This window comes from Chanodichthys erythropterus, chromosome 1 (genome assembly GCF_024489055.1).
Source record: "Chanodichthys erythropterus isolate Z2021 chromosome 1, ASM2448905v1, whole genome shotgun sequence".
NCBI lineage: Eukaryota > Metazoa > Chordata > Actinopteri > Cypriniformes > Xenocyprididae > Chanodichthys > Chanodichthys erythropterus.
In genome coordinates this window covers 36,267,339-36,284,141 of record NC_090221.1, presented here as the reverse complement: position 1 = coordinate 36,284,141, position 16,803 = coordinate 36,267,339, and the positions used below count along the sequence as shown (strand labels likewise).

At 38.6% G+C, this 16,803-nt stretch overlaps 1 protein-coding gene across 1 annotated transcript in view; it reads right to left on the bottom strand.

The window, feature by feature from the left end:
* Positions 1-1,187: 1,187 nt before the first annotated feature.
* The window catches only part of frmpd1b (FERM and PDZ domain containing 1b), a 53,854-nt gene continuing 38,238 nt past the window's right edge, over positions 1,188-16,803 (bottom strand). The window contains exons 5-17 of the mRNA XM_067383639.1: positions 16,389-16,491; positions 16,228-16,273; positions 14,988-15,092; positions 14,645-14,740; positions 13,306-13,431; positions 12,781-12,900; positions 11,075-11,211; positions 10,863-10,989; positions 8,745-8,837; positions 7,688-7,870; positions 7,385-7,529; positions 6,188-7,192; positions 1,188-4,616 (exon numbers count right to left, since the gene is read on the bottom strand). Of these exons, the coding sequence (XP_067239740.1) occupies positions 2,155-4,616; positions 6,188-7,192; positions 7,385-7,529; positions 7,688-7,870; positions 8,745-8,837; positions 10,863-10,989; positions 11,075-11,211; positions 12,781-12,900; positions 13,306-13,431; positions 14,645-14,740; positions 14,988-15,092; positions 16,228-16,273; positions 16,389-16,491 (4,748 nt within the window). The 3' untranslated portion in view covers positions 1,188-2,154. The remainder of the gene's footprint in view (positions 4,617-6,187; positions 7,193-7,384; positions 7,530-7,687; positions 7,871-8,744; positions 8,838-10,862; positions 10,990-11,074; positions 11,212-12,780; positions 12,901-13,305; positions 13,432-14,644; positions 14,741-14,987; positions 15,093-16,227; positions 16,274-16,388; positions 16,492-16,803) is intronic.

Genomic DNA, 16,803 nt, shown 5'->3' with positions numbered 1-16,803 from the left:
ACACATGAATGATTCAGATCTGCACTGCAAGTGTGCACTTCCAACTAACATACTTAACATGTACTGTTGCATAAACAAACCCAGGGGGCGATAGAGTTTCCTTCAGATGTCGGAGTTGTTGTTATTCTGCTAGCTTGCTATAATAACTTGCTCAGCAAGATTCTCTTCAAACTGTTGCTCAGCCATGACATTAGGCCGTTTACGCTAATGTTTGCAATGACACCTCTTGCAATGATGCTAAACAGGCAAAGCAGCTTGCACCGCATTTGTTTTTACGCAATGAAATTGAGCTGGTGTCATTAGAAGCATTTGCATTCACATATTTGTATGGAGTATGTTTCTGGCCTTCCTCAAAGATGATTTACACTAATGAGAAAAAATATTTAATGTATACTAAATATGGTGCTTTTCACTATGAAAGCTTGTTTCCACCACAGAATAATAAAAAAAAGATAATTGTGACTTTTTATCACAATTGTGACTTTTTTTCTCACAGCTGCGAGTTTACATCTCACAATTACTAAATTACTTTTTTTTTTCTCAGAATTGTGAGTTATAAATTCAGAATTGCGATATAAACTCAATTGCGAGTTATAGTCAGAATCGTGTGATATAAACTCACAATTGTGATTTATAGTCAGAATTGTGTGATAAAGTCACAATTGCGAGTTATAGTCAGAATTGTGTGATATAAAGTCTCAATTGCATTATAAAGTTAGAATTGCAAGTTTATATTTTGCAATTCTGACTTTTTTTCTCGCAAATATGACTTCTTTTCTGACAATTGTGAGATATAAATGTGCATTTGCGAGTAATAAAGTCCAATTCTGAGGGGAAAAACATTCTCAGAATTACTCACAAATCTGACTTTATAACTCGCAATTGTGTTATAAAGTCAAAACTGCAAATTTATATCATGCAATTCTGAGAACAAAAAGTTAAAATTGTGAGATAAATGTCTCAATTACCTTTTTTTAATTTTATATTCAGTGGTGAAAACAAGCTTCCATAGTTCACCACTAGTAAAAATGAAAGGAAAAACATTTCCTGAACCTTTTTGTTTAAATGAACAGAAGGTAAAATAAATATATTCTCTGCATTTGCATAATGATGCAATTGAAAAAACTTTCACAACAATCCTCCAAGATAAAATATAAGGCCTAAGTTTGCCAGGGAAGTCCTCTAAAGTGAAAATATTAGTGATTTACAACAAATTGAAAATTTTGATATGTATAAAATGTAAGAAAGTATAATACGTGGAAAATTTTGAATATAAATCGTGAAGCTTGCATAGTCAAAAATGAGGGACAAGTGAGAAATTGTGTGGTTTGGCTATCGGTGGGATTGGTCACAGGGTGCTACAGTAACATGGTGAACAACGTTGTTGTGTAAACACGCCCCAATTGTGCTATTATGTCTTTGGACCACACCAATCTCTGTGGTTAACAGTCAGCTGATAAACCAATATAAAAACTAATGTCAAAAGCCAAACTTGACACGCCAACATACAATTACAAAAATCCCAAACGGACACACTTCTATTGCCATCAACTCTCATTCTGTATCGTAGACTAAAGTCCTTTGGATAGTCTGGTGAAACATTACTGCATAAGTATTTGGGCTTTTTAGTGTTTTGTCCCAGCATCTATTGTTAGGGGCTAGTGGAGTGTCTGTTCACTTTGTTCCTTCAATCTGTAAAGAGCAGCACAACTAAACTAAACGTGAAAAACGAGTGAAGCTTCATAACACTGTTTATCTCAGTTAGAGCAAGAGGTAGGGATTCACATACACCCAAAACTAAAAAACAGAAACAAAATGCAGGTATGGCAGATTAGAAACCACGGTGCACATATACTGTATGTAAAAAATAAATACATACTACAGACTGTACATACAACTGTTAGAAAATAGCTATGTCTGAATGCATAATTCCAGTACGTTTATAGGGAGACTTGGCAAGACAAACAGGTTAACATGTAACAGTTCTCACTTGTTAGTTCGCTAACTGTGTGTGTGTTCACGGCACTTACTATTATTTTTGTGTGCCAGCACACAATCAGTTTTTAGATGCCAGAAATTTCTGGCATCGCTACTTTAAGTACAATTCTATGCTCCTACTCTACGATCCCTTAAGAGGGTGCCGGAAGGTAAAGTTTAAAAGTTCAGAGGTACATTTCCATTGTCTATGTCTGGTGTCCGTGTCCGAAACAGCTGTGTGAGCGAGAAGACTGTTGAAATAAGAACAGTGCACTGCTTGGCCAAGAGCCTGACACCTTCGCCCTCTCTTGCCGTTTCTACAGCACCTACAAATTCCTTATACAGGTCCACGATCTCCTCAAGTTTCCCCAGAGCCTCATCTGCATCAATATCCCCATGACATCCTCCGCAATCCGAACAGGGAACTCGCATGCAGGTTGAGGCGAGCTGCACTAGGGCTCCAAAGCTGTTTCCGAGTGACAGAAGAGCATCGTCAGGTGCCCATCCTACCCGTGTGGCTCTCTGGCATCCTGATGCCAACCTCCGTGCCTCCGTCTGAACCAGGCATCTTTCAGTCTCTGAAAGCGAATGCCTATTCACATTGTCGTTTTGGCATTCCCCCTTGTGGGTTGGAGGGTGTACAGCAGAAGGTCCTTTCTTCAACACCAAAAGAAGTTCATCAATGTCTCGCTGCAAACAGGCATAGCCGTCTTTAAGCCCTGTACCTTTCTGACCCGTAACATAATGGCGGCCTTGCAGAAAGCGGAGCGGATTATCTATTGGTCCGTGGTCTAGGGACAGAGATTCCAAAGGTCTGGGTGGGATCAGGAGTGGACTGAGTTCTGAGGATGTAGATAGGGGACGAGGGGAATCTCTGAGTAGGGATAGGACATTTGGAGAGGGACCAGAGAGGGTTGCAGGGGGGGCAACAGGGGTGGGTTGAGGTGGTTTACTGATCCGGTTTCGACGAGAAAACTCGTAGACGGTCAGATCATCATCAAAGCCGCAGTTGTCCTCTGTATCTCCGCTGAAACAGTTGGCGTAGACTGTATGGCAGCCACATGCATCACGATGAGTAGGACTTACAGAGGATAGCGAGGAAGCATTGTCAAGTTGAATCTCTGAAGGGTTGCCTTTGTGTGACTGAGGTTGTTCTGACTTGCAGGTCCCAAATTGCTGGTGCAACTCTGTGGCCTCTGTGGACAATTTCTGCCTCAGGTCCGGATGGCTTGATGACATTGGAGGTTTCCCATTGGTGTCCTTCACGGGAGTTGGGGTCACTTCCTCTGGTCCATCTTTGAGCTTCACAATGACTACTTCAGCATCTTTCTCTTTCCAGTTAATCAAAGATGGCACTGAAGTGGCTTTGGGGGACACCTTGGATTCTTGATTCACATCTGTCCCATTGGTTGCCTTATTGCCTGTTGATGAAATAGTGTTGCTGAGTGCTACTGTCCCCAAGATCTCTTGGGAACGGGTGAGGTACCAGGGCATATCCTGAATTTTTCCACGCAAGGCTGTGGCAGACAGACGTCCGGATGAGCCTGTTCTGCTGGGGAAACTAGTCCCAGTTTGAGCTGGATCTTCAGGAACAATATTTACCGACTGAACTGAAGGAGAAGGTAAGGGAGATGGAGATGGGGTAGGAGTGGTTGAAGCACTTGTCGGTTTAACTGTAGAGCTTTTAGCCTTTAGTTCAGTTCTTAGGTTCTCGTGGCTAAGAGAAACACCCTTACTCAGTGTAGAGGCTGGGGAGGTACTGGTACCACTGGTACCATTTCTCTGAGACCAGGGGTGTAGAGAAAGACCATTAGGGGGAACTTTTGTCTTTTCTTCTGGTTTTTGTGACTGGGCATTGACTGCCTTTGAGGGTGGCTGTAAAACAATGAATGATGGCTTTGGAGGTATTGGGGGCTTTGCGTTCTTCTGGGGAACTTTATTTTCTGTTTTTCTAGTTTCAAGAGAGTCTGATGACTGTTGTTGTAGAGTGCCCTTGCTGTCTGTTGTGATTTCCCCAAATTTAGTTGTTCCTTTGGCATTTGTTGGCTCTTTCTGACTTGGCTTAATGTCTTGACTATCAAGTCCTTCAAGATCAATGTGATTTGGAGTAGTCTTCTTTTCTAGACAGGCCGGGACATGGTCAGATATTCCATTTTGAGGTCTGGGTCCATTTTGGGGAGTCTCCAGGTCTACTAAAGTCTGTTGGGGAAGGGTAGCTTGGCGTACAGCTGTAATTAGTGTGGAAGACAATGGTGGTCCAGGCCCCGTGACTGGTTTAAACTCCATGGTATCTGGCTCCATCTCCAGAAGGTGAGCATTTCGGCCAGGGATGTCCCCATTGCAGTGTTGGGTCTTCTGACCCATGGAGGGGTTAGCAGAGAAAGGCTTAGTCTCCACAGGTGTAGGTTTAGGGGGCAAAATCATTGAGGGCTGATGGACCTCCAATTCAGGGTTTTTAGAATCAGGGATCAGAGGGGTGAAATGGTTGGCAAGAGAAGGGTTTTCTTTTAGGTTCTCTGATGCGACACTGTCCTCCTCTATGCTGTCTCTGGATTCAAGAGCTTTTGTCTCGTCCACACAAGCCTTGATGTCATAAACACTAAGAGAATGACGTATGTTCTCAGAATCTGAGCTTTTATCTGCAAAAGAATAAGAGGTAAGAGAGACTTGTACATTTGTATATTAATGAAAACCTAGATATTCAACACTTTAAAGGAATATTCCAGGTTCAATACATTAAGCATTTGTGACAATAATTACCTATTTTGACTCATTTCTCAGCAAAAATCGCAGCAAGGCACTTACAAGATGAACATAATAGGGGTGTGATGAGACACTTAGCTCTGTCATTTCAGTTCTACTTTCTGAGTATGAATTATCATATGCATTGAAAGACAACAATATTCAAGCACTGTAAAAGATCTTGCCACAAACTCAACTCACTGGCTTCTCTCCTGTATGATTTCACATGAGTCTCTTCAGACCTTACTGTACATGAATTATGCACTTTTCTCAACAACTTCTGGTTGAGGCTGTGTGTGACCTCCTAAATGAACTCCTTTCCACAAATTGAACATAGAAATAAAAACAGTATAAATAAAAATAAATCAATATTACAGTTTTCTTAGTCTTATTAAGTGCAACCATAATCAAAGTACTCTCTCAATATTTAAAGTGCAAACAGAGACCAGCGCTAAGAGGTGGTTACAACTACACAGTCCAGCCTGAGATAGGTTTGATATTGGAAGACAGGCTATTGTATGTAGCCTGATTTGTGAACATCAGGGAGCTCGCGTTTTACTTTTGCTTTCTAATTCGTGATTGCGCATACTCTGTGTATGAGGCGGTGGTGTTGAGTGTGCATTCTATAAGATAAGACATTTTTCAGACATTTAGGCTTTGTTGCGCAATGAATCCTTCACCATGGTCATCTCACCTTACTCACATGATCAGTGACCTGTGATTCCTGCTGCACTTTGTGCAACTCTGCAGCTCATGCTGGATGAGCAGAGCAGACGTTTACAATTGAAGTGTCCGTTATCCAACTGACTGAAATGGTTAGTTATAAAAAATAAAGCAAAATGACCAGTGGGCACCGTAATGTAATGTAAACATAGCGGTGACATATTCTATGCTAATTTCACCCTCACATTCCGTTATGGCAATATCGTGAGACAGCAAGGCACGAGATCTCGTCACACCCTTAGAAAACTCTGTTTTGATAGTATAGCCACAAGATTTAAACATTATGCATGTTCGGAATAATGTCTTACTATCTTGTCTGTGTAAATTTATATCAAATATTTATTATGGATATAAACCATCTAAAGACAGTAAATCCTGCTACTTTGACATGCAATACACAAGTAGTATACAAGAAATATGACTTGTAATATGTAAAATTAATACAAAAATAATTATTTAGACAATTTTACAGGTGAAATAATAGACTTTTAAAAGAGAAGTGCCTTTACAAAAATAATAAGCTTTACATTTCTGCTTTTAAACCCTCCACATAGTTTGCATTCATTTCTAGCGCTTTACCATATCATAAATTTTAGCTTGTTTTTGGGGGGACCAGTCAAAACGACTTTCTCTGGTAATTGACTTTATGCTATAAATGTTGTTGATAACGCTTAACTTGTATTGAACCTGGAACATTCCTCAGAATGCACAAATGTTTTCTGGTAAAAATAGACCGTTCACTGACCTGTGAGGCCTTGCTCTGTAATGGGAGGGGTAAATCGATCTTGGGCATCATAAAATTCATCCTCAGATTCTGAACAACTGTCTCTAGAGTCCTTCGATTTTTCAGGGACATTTGAGGGGACAGTTCTTTTCAGCACAGATTGTGCTATTTTTTTTGAAGATGGCCCCTGTTGTTTAGCTTCATTTGTCTGGTTCTTTGGGAAGCTCTTTCCCTCTTGTCTACATGCTGGATGGCTGTGAATCCTGGTGAAGAGTGCCTGAAAGTTCACTCCTGCTAACTTAGCATTTATGCTGTTAGTGGTGCAGGAGGCCAACACTGCCTCAAATTCCGCTGACATGGCGGAAACGCGACCGTCATTTCCTTCATCGTCATCGTCCTCCTCACTCAATGCATCGTCGCTGGCTGCAGGCGGACTTGGCAAGCTGTCTGACATTTGGGAGAGTTCAGAGAAGCACAGACCTGAGTGACTATTGTAGGTCAGGTCACAAGGACGTACGGGTTTGTTTGAACCGCCCCTTTCATGCAAACGCTCCGGTGCCTCTAGGAGGTAAGGGTGATGGACATCCAGACCTGAGGCCCCAGAACTGGGCTTCTCTTCCAGAGAGGCATCCATATGGCCAAGCCCACCAATGGCTGCCTTGATACTCTCCTCCAGTGCATTCAGCGAGTTACTGGACAAACTGGAAAAGCTGCTATTGACCCGAGGATCCGTGTACCATCCGGTCTCCAAAAGGGCGTCCATTCTCACGGCGTAATCCTCATCTCCAACAGAATCTCTCTTGCTCACATTGTCTCCTTCGTCCTCTAAAAAGGGATGCGTTACAATCACTCTGACCCTTTCTGCCTCTGCTTCACTTTTCCCCTCGGCTTCCTCTCCTTCCTCCGTGCCATCATTTGTATGAGTGGATATAGTGTCCTCTGACAGCGGAGTGTCCAGCAGTCCCTCCATGGCATAGTCATCCTCTGAACTGTCTTCTGAATCGCTCCCACATCGCGAAACATACCCTACACATGGCAAACAAATTAGCTATATTATACGTACGCATTGTAGCCAATAAGAACCATGATATTTATAGAAGCTCTTTGGAATACCATGCAAACATCAAGATATGGTATATATCAAAGTAACATGTGATCACTGTACTATAGGACTTTTTTTAGGTAAATCTGAGTGAATATTTTGTCCAAATCTCCTACCTTCTTCTGCCGGAATGCGTCGCATTTTAGGTCGCGGTCCCCAGCGAAAAACATTGATGTTGGGGTCCACCAGCAGTTTGCAGTATCCGGCGAGGAGACAGGCCAGATCTTTAGCTGCTACGGATTCCATTAACAGGGCTATAGGCTGCAAGTTGCAGGAGAAAGAGATGGTCTGATAGTTTACATATATAGAAAGGGAGAGATAAAAACATATTTCTGTCCCTGGGTGTTTATCCACACCTGTATGTTCTGAAGGTACAGTTTCAGCATTTTATTTTAATCTGTTTGTAGACGTGTACACACCTGGATGTCCTGCAGGTAGATCTTGACCATGCTGACTCTGTCAGACTCTGAGAGCACCTCTATTCGGGTGATGTAGTGGAAGTCAATGATGGTGGAGATCATGTTGAGCTGGTGGTTTAGTATTTGGCTGATCCCGTATCTCGCTCCCACCAGCAAACTCACCAACGACTCCCTGTCCTGCAGCTGTAAGACACACATTTCCTCCAATCTGACTGAGTCTAACCAAAAAAGTTCATTAACAAATCTTAAAGAGGCCATATTGTTCATTATTTTCCACATATTCTCTATTGTTGCAGCTCCTCTCTTCCCAGTCTGTCAGTAACGCTCTGTTTAGTTCCTGTCTCTATGAAGCCCCTCCTTCAGAAAAGCACAATGTGCTCTGATTGGTCGGCTGGACCAGTGATTGGTCATTAGGGAAATGTTCCGCCCCTTACCATAACCGCCAGTTTCAACACACTACTAACTAACTCAACCAGGCCCCGCCCCTTTATTCTGCGTATGAATTATTTAAATGAGGAATATTGTGAAGAAAACTCAAGACTACAATGGAGGCGTTTCAGGGAGTTCAGAAACACTGACACTGATATAGTGGGATATAGGATATAGTATAGTATATAGATATAGTATACACTTTTTCATGCTCAAACAGCAACATTTCACACTAAATATAGATGAACATGGGAAAAAAAACATGATACGTCCTCATTAACTGAGGATCATTAAAATGGTCCAAAGTTGAATGAATCTTGTGAGCCAGGTCTTTTTAATGAATCACTCTCAGGCTTCAGGTCATTTCAAGGTTTATTTTTATGTAATTGCAAGTGATGCTGCTATTTCATCCAAATCTCTTGCTCCCTAGAACCGCCAGCTTATATAACATGCTTAAATTAATATCCTTAAAAATGGAAGGATGCTTGACAAGATTTTATCCAGCGTAACATTACCTAAAAAAAAAAAAAAGTCAGACAAGAGAGGAAAATAAACGCAACATATCTGTGCCCAGCAGATTTTGTTTGCTATTCACGCTGAATGTGGCAGATGGACAGAACTCTCTCACCAGCATGGTGGCGTTGTAGCTTCTCCCGCTGTATGACATCAGCTCCGCCATCTGGGTCAGATAAGCCAAACGGGCCTGAGATGCAGAAATCACCTGAAAGAGTGAGACAGAGGCTCTTACAACTGTTGCATACCACATAGAAAACCCAGTATGTTTGTTAAAATGTGCAGGATATAACCTATATATTATCAAGGTGATATCAAGGTTAATGATATCAAGGTTTAAACATGCAATACACACAGATTTAACAGCTATGATATATAACCTTTATCTTAAAATTAAATAAACACTTCTCATAAAGAAACAAAAACATGGTAAAATTGTCTTAAAAAGCTATTAAAGTTATTCAGTCAAGAACATTTAGTGATTTTCTCTTTTTCTTTTGTTATTTGATTAACATTAATGACGGACAGCGGCAGGTTTATGAGGCTACTATCACTTTAAGGCCGAATGCATGAATCCAATACACTGATAGACATCTAATATTCTTCCAACTGTTTCATTCACTTATCTCATAACCAACTGTGTTTATGTGAACACCTGCCAAAATGGATATTTTGACATAATCTTCTGTGTATTTGTCCATTCAAGCTCAGAAAGATGAAGCGAAAGAGAGCTCAGTTCAGTATAGGGTTGCAAAATTCCGTGAATTTTCAAAGCTGGAAACTTTCCATGGGAATTAACGGGAATATATGGGAATTAACGGGAAGATATGGGAATTAATGGGAATAAACAGGGAATTTGCAGGTTAGCCTATGACAGGGTACTTAAATGTAGTTGAAAAGAACATCTTGCAGCATAATTTTGGTTAAAACAACCATATTTAATGCAATTTTAGTTGAATTTTTAACCTGACATTCACACAGCACACTACTTACTGCAGGGCTATTGAGGACACACCCCCTGCATGCACTGTGTATTCCCCCAGACAACATGCACATTTTATCAAAAATACAGAAAAAAGCAGTAATATTGTCAAATATAAATACAATTTAAAATAATGGTTTTTCTATTTTGATATACATAAAAATATAATTTATTCCTGTGATGCAAAGCTGAATTTTCAGCATCATTACTCCAGTCTTCAGTGTCACATGATCCTTCAGAAATCATTCTACTCCGTTATCAATGTTGGAAACAGTTTTGCTGCTTAATTCTTTTATAACCTGTGATACTTTTTTTAGGATTCTTTTGAGAAATAACTTTACTTATTTAAACACTTATTAATAACATTTTATTAATAAGTGAATCCTGAAAATAGTATTACAGTTTCAAAAAAAATATTCAGCAGCACAACTGTTTCCAACAAATCATCATATTAGAATGATCTCTGAAGGATCATGTGACACTGAAATAAATAACACATAACAATTGTTGCAATAAAAACATATTTTACATATTTACTAAATTAGAATTAATTGAATGTGAAAAATAAATAACTGTTATTTTATGTTATGACCAAACAAAATGTTTATATTTGTTTTTATATGATACTTTTTATGTAAATATTATACATTTATATAAATTTCCCAAAATTTCCAATAAATTCCCATAAATTCCTGTTAAGTTTCCAAATTGGAATATTTCCATAATTCCTCAGGTTAAGTTCCCGTGGAAATTTACCGGAAACTTTCCGCCCCCTTTGCAACCCTAATTCAGTGCTCCTGCGCTGTCTGAGACGCGGCTTTCTGTGTGCCTACAGAAAAACGGACTGAATTGAGCTCTGTTTCACATCATCGTGCTTTTTCAGATTTTTTCATATGTCTGCTCTTCTCTTTCTCCCAGATATTTACATTTTTTAACATTTTTTTGCAGTAAGTGTATGCCAACTTGTGTCCCGCCGGGTAGATCAGCACGGTACAATTCAAATGTGCACATCTACAGCGCTGGACATCAGTTCTGACTGGATCTCTCCTCAAAACTCTCCCCAGTGATAAAATGTTGTAGGATGAAAATTATTAATCAACGCAATTAACTCTGACTCTCATCCACAATGCAAAGCTGTTATCAGGTGGTTGTTTACTGGACCAAGTCATAAGAGTTCTATGATATTTTATTCTAAAACAATGATTTGAGGCATCAATCTCATATCTACCGATCATCTTATCGCACACACACCTTCTGCCGTGGTTCTAGCAGCGACTGGATCTTCTTCATGTGGTGGTTGAGAGCTTTCCTCAGATCTTTCTCTCTCATGTTTCTCAGCAGGGTGGGAGAGATGAAGCTCTCTAAACCAAACTCCTTACTGACACACAGACGCACAGACATGCATTAAATGACTGTTTTATAATGTAGCTGGAGTATTTTTGAGTGTATCTGTGCGCTCTTACACAATGCTCTTAACAGATGCTCTTGTCGTCTGCCCGCAGCTCGCCAGTTTCTCGTGCATGTGCAGAGCGGCTAGTCTCAGCGCTGTGTTACATTTCATCTCTACAGCGTAGCGTTCCTGTAACACATCTCCCACACTCTACACACACACACACAACAGGGTTACTATAGTTCAAGAGGATATTATGCCCTTTTACAAAGTCTTGATGTAGTTTTTGTGCTCTACATGTTTTCATGCTTGAATGTATGTTGATTATTTTCCTCATATTCTCCATTGTTGCAGCTCCTCTCTTCCCAGTCTGTCAGTAACACTCTGGGGTGTGTTTCCTAAAAGCATCATTAACATCTATGGTCACATGTTCTATCATTATCAGCATAGTTTGATGAGTCGCTGTTTCCTGAAACCATAAATCCAACGAACCTTCGCAAACAGCGTCGCAAAATTGTGTTGAAACACGACAGCTCTCGACCTGCAGTTAGAAGCATAGTTTCATGTTTAAATGACATGTGGACTCATCTGGAGCAAAACAGGCAAGCTGACATTTAGTATAATCTATATCTTTTATTTCAAATATATACAAATGTCATTTTCGTCTTTTAGTTTATTGAGAGATATAATGTGCCATTTTTGAAGAGCATGCATACGCCTACTTTGAGCCTATGACTGAATCTGGAAATAAAGAAAAATAACATCAGCATCAGTTGGCATGTCTGTAATTTATAGCAAAAAATCGGGCATTAATTTGATCTCAAACAGATTCATTAAAAGAAGTTATTACTCCACCATCTGCGTGACATCATTAACCAGTGTGGTTGAACGACAAATTTGCAACAATACGGTTTTGAGAAGCTGTTCGATGCATCGTACTATGGTAGTGAAGCAGCGAGTTACATCGATGTACGGGAAACACACCCCTGTTTATTTCCTGTCTCTATGAAGCCCCTCCTTCTGAAAAGCACAATGTGCTCTGATTGGTCAACTGGAGCAGTGTGTTGTGATTGGCCAAAATGAAAATGAATTCAAAACATGAATAAAACAGTAACAGTATGATACTAAAATAACACAGTGTTCTTAGTTTTATTCATCTTTTGAATTAGCATTTATTTTTATTTTTATGTTAATTTTAGTTTAATATTTTTTGTAATTTCGCTATGTACTTTTGTCATTTTATTAGTTTTTTTTTTTTTAAATACTGCTATTTAGGTTTAATTTCTTGTTATTTCAGTTTTATTCTTTATTTATTTCCAATGATTAATTTTAGTGCTTCAACTATTATTTCGGTTTATTGCCAAGGCAACATTTCTCATTGTCATTTAGTAGTAGTTTTTAACTAATATTTATATTTAATTTAATTTCAGCTTTATTCAAATTAACAGAAATGTTTTTAGGGTAACACTTTGGTATGGGGAAGACATATTCACTATTAACTATGACTTTTGCTTCAATAAACTATTAATTTACTGATTATTAATAGTTAGTAAGGTAGTTGTTGTACCATTCAAGTTTAGGTATTGGGTAGGATTATGGGATGTAGAATATGGTCATGCAGAATAAGTCATTAATATGTGCTTTTAAGTACTAATAAACAGGTAATATGCAAGCTAATAAGCAACTAGTTAAAAGTGAGAATGGTTTCCCATACTAAAGCGTTACCGTTAATAAGCCTGCTTAAAGCTGTGCTTTATTTCTATAATCAAAGTGTGAGACCTGTTGGAAGAGGTACTCAAAGGCCACGGGATCATCCTGCAGGAGGTCCATGGGGTCTCTGGGAATGAAACAGACCCTGAACAGACACCTGTAGTCGTGCGAATCCTTCTTCTGGACCACCTGAAAGAGCAGAAACATGACAGAGAAAATGAAACATATCTGTAAACCTTGCATCAAAATTGCATTGTTGAGAGAGTGCTTGATGTTAATTGCACTATATAAGGCATGTTAGGCGTGTAATGTGGCACTCGGTTGCTAAGGTGTTCTGGGTGGTTGCTAGGTCATTGCTTGGATGTTCTGGGTGGTTGCTAGGGTGTTGAGTCGTTGTTAGGTGGTTGCTTCTGACGTGGTTGCTAGAGTGTTCTATTTGTATTTGCTATTTGTCATGCTACACATATTGCCGTATATTGCCGAAATTGTAAAAGATAGCTTCTTACACATAGCATTATTTTGAAAGCCTCTCCATCTCCAAAAAACAAACCCCAGTTAAAAGCACTGCTACTTTAGTCAGTCAGTGAGCGTTACCTTCTGTATGAGCTCCTCCTCGTGCAGCAGCAGCAGTTTGGTGATGTTATATTGCTGTTCCAGCACCAGTGAGAAATGCTCAATAGATCGAATGGACAGCCGTTCTTTCAGAGTCAACACGATATCCTGCACACAGAGACAGCTTCAGTACCACATCCACATGAAGTCAGTATGAATTTTAGAAGTTTGTGAGAAGTAAATGTAAAAGTCTTAGAATATAAAGTAACAATGATTGGTGATAAACATAAAGCAGGGCAACAGCTCACTGTGTGATGGAGACTATAGAATGTAGTTATATGACCCTAAAACTCAAGATATCAGGGCAAAAATGCCCCTGTGAGTTTTTGTCTCATATTTAAATATTATATGATAGTTAAGCAATATCACACGAGTAACAGGCTCAATATCACACGACTGCTGTTTTTGTCCCAAATAGCAGGAGTGCAAATGTGATATTGATTTTATACAACAGTTCAATAAATAAGAAGTTAATATTGTGTTTTAGACACAATATTGTCTGTTTTTGCTCAATTTTGCCAATGAAAATATTCCCAATAAAGCCAGAGCAGAACTGTTGTGCATCTCCGAGCAACACACAGCGGTGTTTTGTTTCTGAATGAATCAGCTTTTTGAGCGAATCAATTGGGTGAACCAATGATTCAATGACTCATTCATAAAGAGAGCCATTTACTTAATTCTTGAATGAATCAGCCATTTGAATGAATCGAATGACTCAATGACTTACTCATTTAGACATTTACCACCACCTACTGGCAGTTTTAGTTACTTATTATTTTGTTTAAAAAAAAAAAACCTGTACGACTTTCTTTCTTTTGTGAAACAGAGAAAACATTTTGGTAACCAAACTGTTTTGGTGTGTAAATATATCTAATACAAAATCAGATGCAGCTTCTGAAGAAAAAAAATCATGGCCGTTGTAGCCTAAAAGTTTATGTATAATAAAACTCTATGTTGAATCAAATTAAATATTTATTTCTAAAGTTATTTTTTACAATGTCTTTTTGATGCTTTTCTTATTTTACACAATAATGACTTTAAATTACCTTTATTATTTTTATTATTATTATCTTAATTTGATTAATTAATCGTCACATCTTGTAATCACTTGACAGCCCTAAAAAAAACTAAAAAAACACTGCATTAAATCTTATACATGTTAGCTTTGCCTGAAGTTAACATAAAATTGTATTTTTGCCAAATGCATATTTTCATCTTTTCACAAAAATAAGGTTAAGATCAAACAATAACTGACGGACCCCCTGCAGTGCCACAGCACCCCATAATACTGAGTACAGAAACCAAAACAACAATCTCAAACCTTGACAGTGGTGGTCTTGTGAAATTTGAAGGCTTTAGTCTGGCCGTTCTCCAGGTAGACCTTCAGAACGTTGGGCAGGAAGAGAAGAGAGTTTCCCTGCAAACAGTGAATAAAACATGGCTGAACGAGAGAAAGTGCAACGTGCAATATGGCATTAGTCCCGCCTTAAAAATAATAGAGGCAATCGCTGATTATTAAAGTCTGCTATTAGAAGCTCTGTTTGCTGATTTTGGCAGGACCCGTTTGACGTAGGGTGTTGTGGTGATTCATAAGTGACAACAGGAAACAGGACACAAGAATTGTTCTGGTTGTGTCCAGAGTTGGCTTCAGATTCGAGTTTTACCTGAGTGTGTCCGTTGACCACCACCTCTTCTGCAAAGCGCACTTTAACGGGGTTTCTTCTCAGGCGAGCTCTCTTCTCTGCTGTTATGAATGAAGACTTGGGATTCTGAAAGCAAAAAGAAGTTTTCTTTAAATTCTGACACCTGTATGTGGGGTTCAAGGAAAAATGAATATGACTCACTAGTTAGAAATAGAAATGGTAGATTAGATTCCATTTAATAATTTTAGCTTTTTAATGATTCCATGACTGTTTTTCTGTAGTTCTGAGAAAGAATAAATGGAAAATATTGGGAAAACTTTTTATTGCACAGTTAATGTACTGCCTTTAGCTGTCAAATTATGAACCACTAGTTTTCTTTTGTTAGTGTTGCCATTTGTTCAGTATGTATTTGTCATGATTACAAGTTGGAGTGCCCTAGTTAGCCACTAGAGGGCACTCCAACTTCATTTCATTTCCCATAACCCACTTCCCGGACTCATTATCCCATCATTGCACTCAGCTGTTTTGTGTTTGATCATTTGTGTCTGTCTATTTATACCTGGTTAGTTTCTGCTTTTGTTATTGAGGTTTCATTTATGGTCACTGGCTTCTGTTTTGTTTTTCTTGATTTTTATGGACTGTTCTGCCTGGCAGTGACTACGATTTTTGGATTGCCCTATTAAAGCTGCATTTGGATCTTACCTTCTTGTCTCTGTGCCATCCGTGACAGTATTTGTGCATATTGTTGTTATGACTCTATATTATTGCTACTCTGAACCAGTGTTTTAGTTTATTATAGCTGTATTACTATTTTGAATTAGCTTATTAGGTTTCATTTTAACTTTACTTACATTTTTAGTCATGTTGTTATGTGCTTTTGTTATTTCATTATTATTTAAAATATTGCTATTTAGGTTTAATGTATTAATTCAGTTAATGTATTATTTTCAGTTAATATTTTTAGTGCTTCAACTTTTGCCAAGGCAACATTTCATTTTGTTTAGGGTTTTTAACAAATATTCATATTTTATTTTATTTCAGCTTTATTTCAATTAACAAAAATGTTTTTAATAGTTTTCATTTTAGTTTTAGTTAACGATAATAATCCTGCTCTGTGCAACGACCTAGAGCTGGGAAAGGCGCTTTATAAATAAAAGATATTATTATTATTAACAGTACAAAAAAATCCTTCAGTTTCAGTATAACAAGACAAATGGAAGAAGATTCAGTCTTCTTCAGTACATGGATCTTCAGTACACACCGTCATATTTCTGAGGATCGTCATGGTTACAGAGTCCTGGCATTCCCTAAGGGGCGGAGCATAAAAATTACATCATTACAAAATCATATTTGCAGTAGGGTAAGATACAAGCAAGCAACATCGACTCAGCAAAGTTATTTCAGTGGTGTTCCTCTAATCACCTAATCATCTGCTCCGTGTTTTCAGGGGAAAGATCTTCTATGGCTTTATTGTTCACTTTTAGGATCTGATCTCCAGGAAAAAGCTGTCCGTCTGCTGGGCCTCCTACAAATAAACACACACACATAATAATAAATATTAAGACACGACTCTAGTTTCATGCATACTGAACAAAACCTCCATCTGTACTGTAAGCCGGTGTCTGTTTTATATTCCGCCAGGTAAATGTCTGATCATTTAGAAACCAAATAACACACCTCTCTTCAGCAAGTCACATGATTTAAGATGTCATTCATGGTGTAAAGGGTTTGTTCAAATCTCTAATCCGAACTATGAGTAATCGCAGTGCGATTGTGAAAGATGCTTCTGTGGATGGAGTGTCTTATTGTGTGCCTGTCTTTTCACATTGCTATTCTA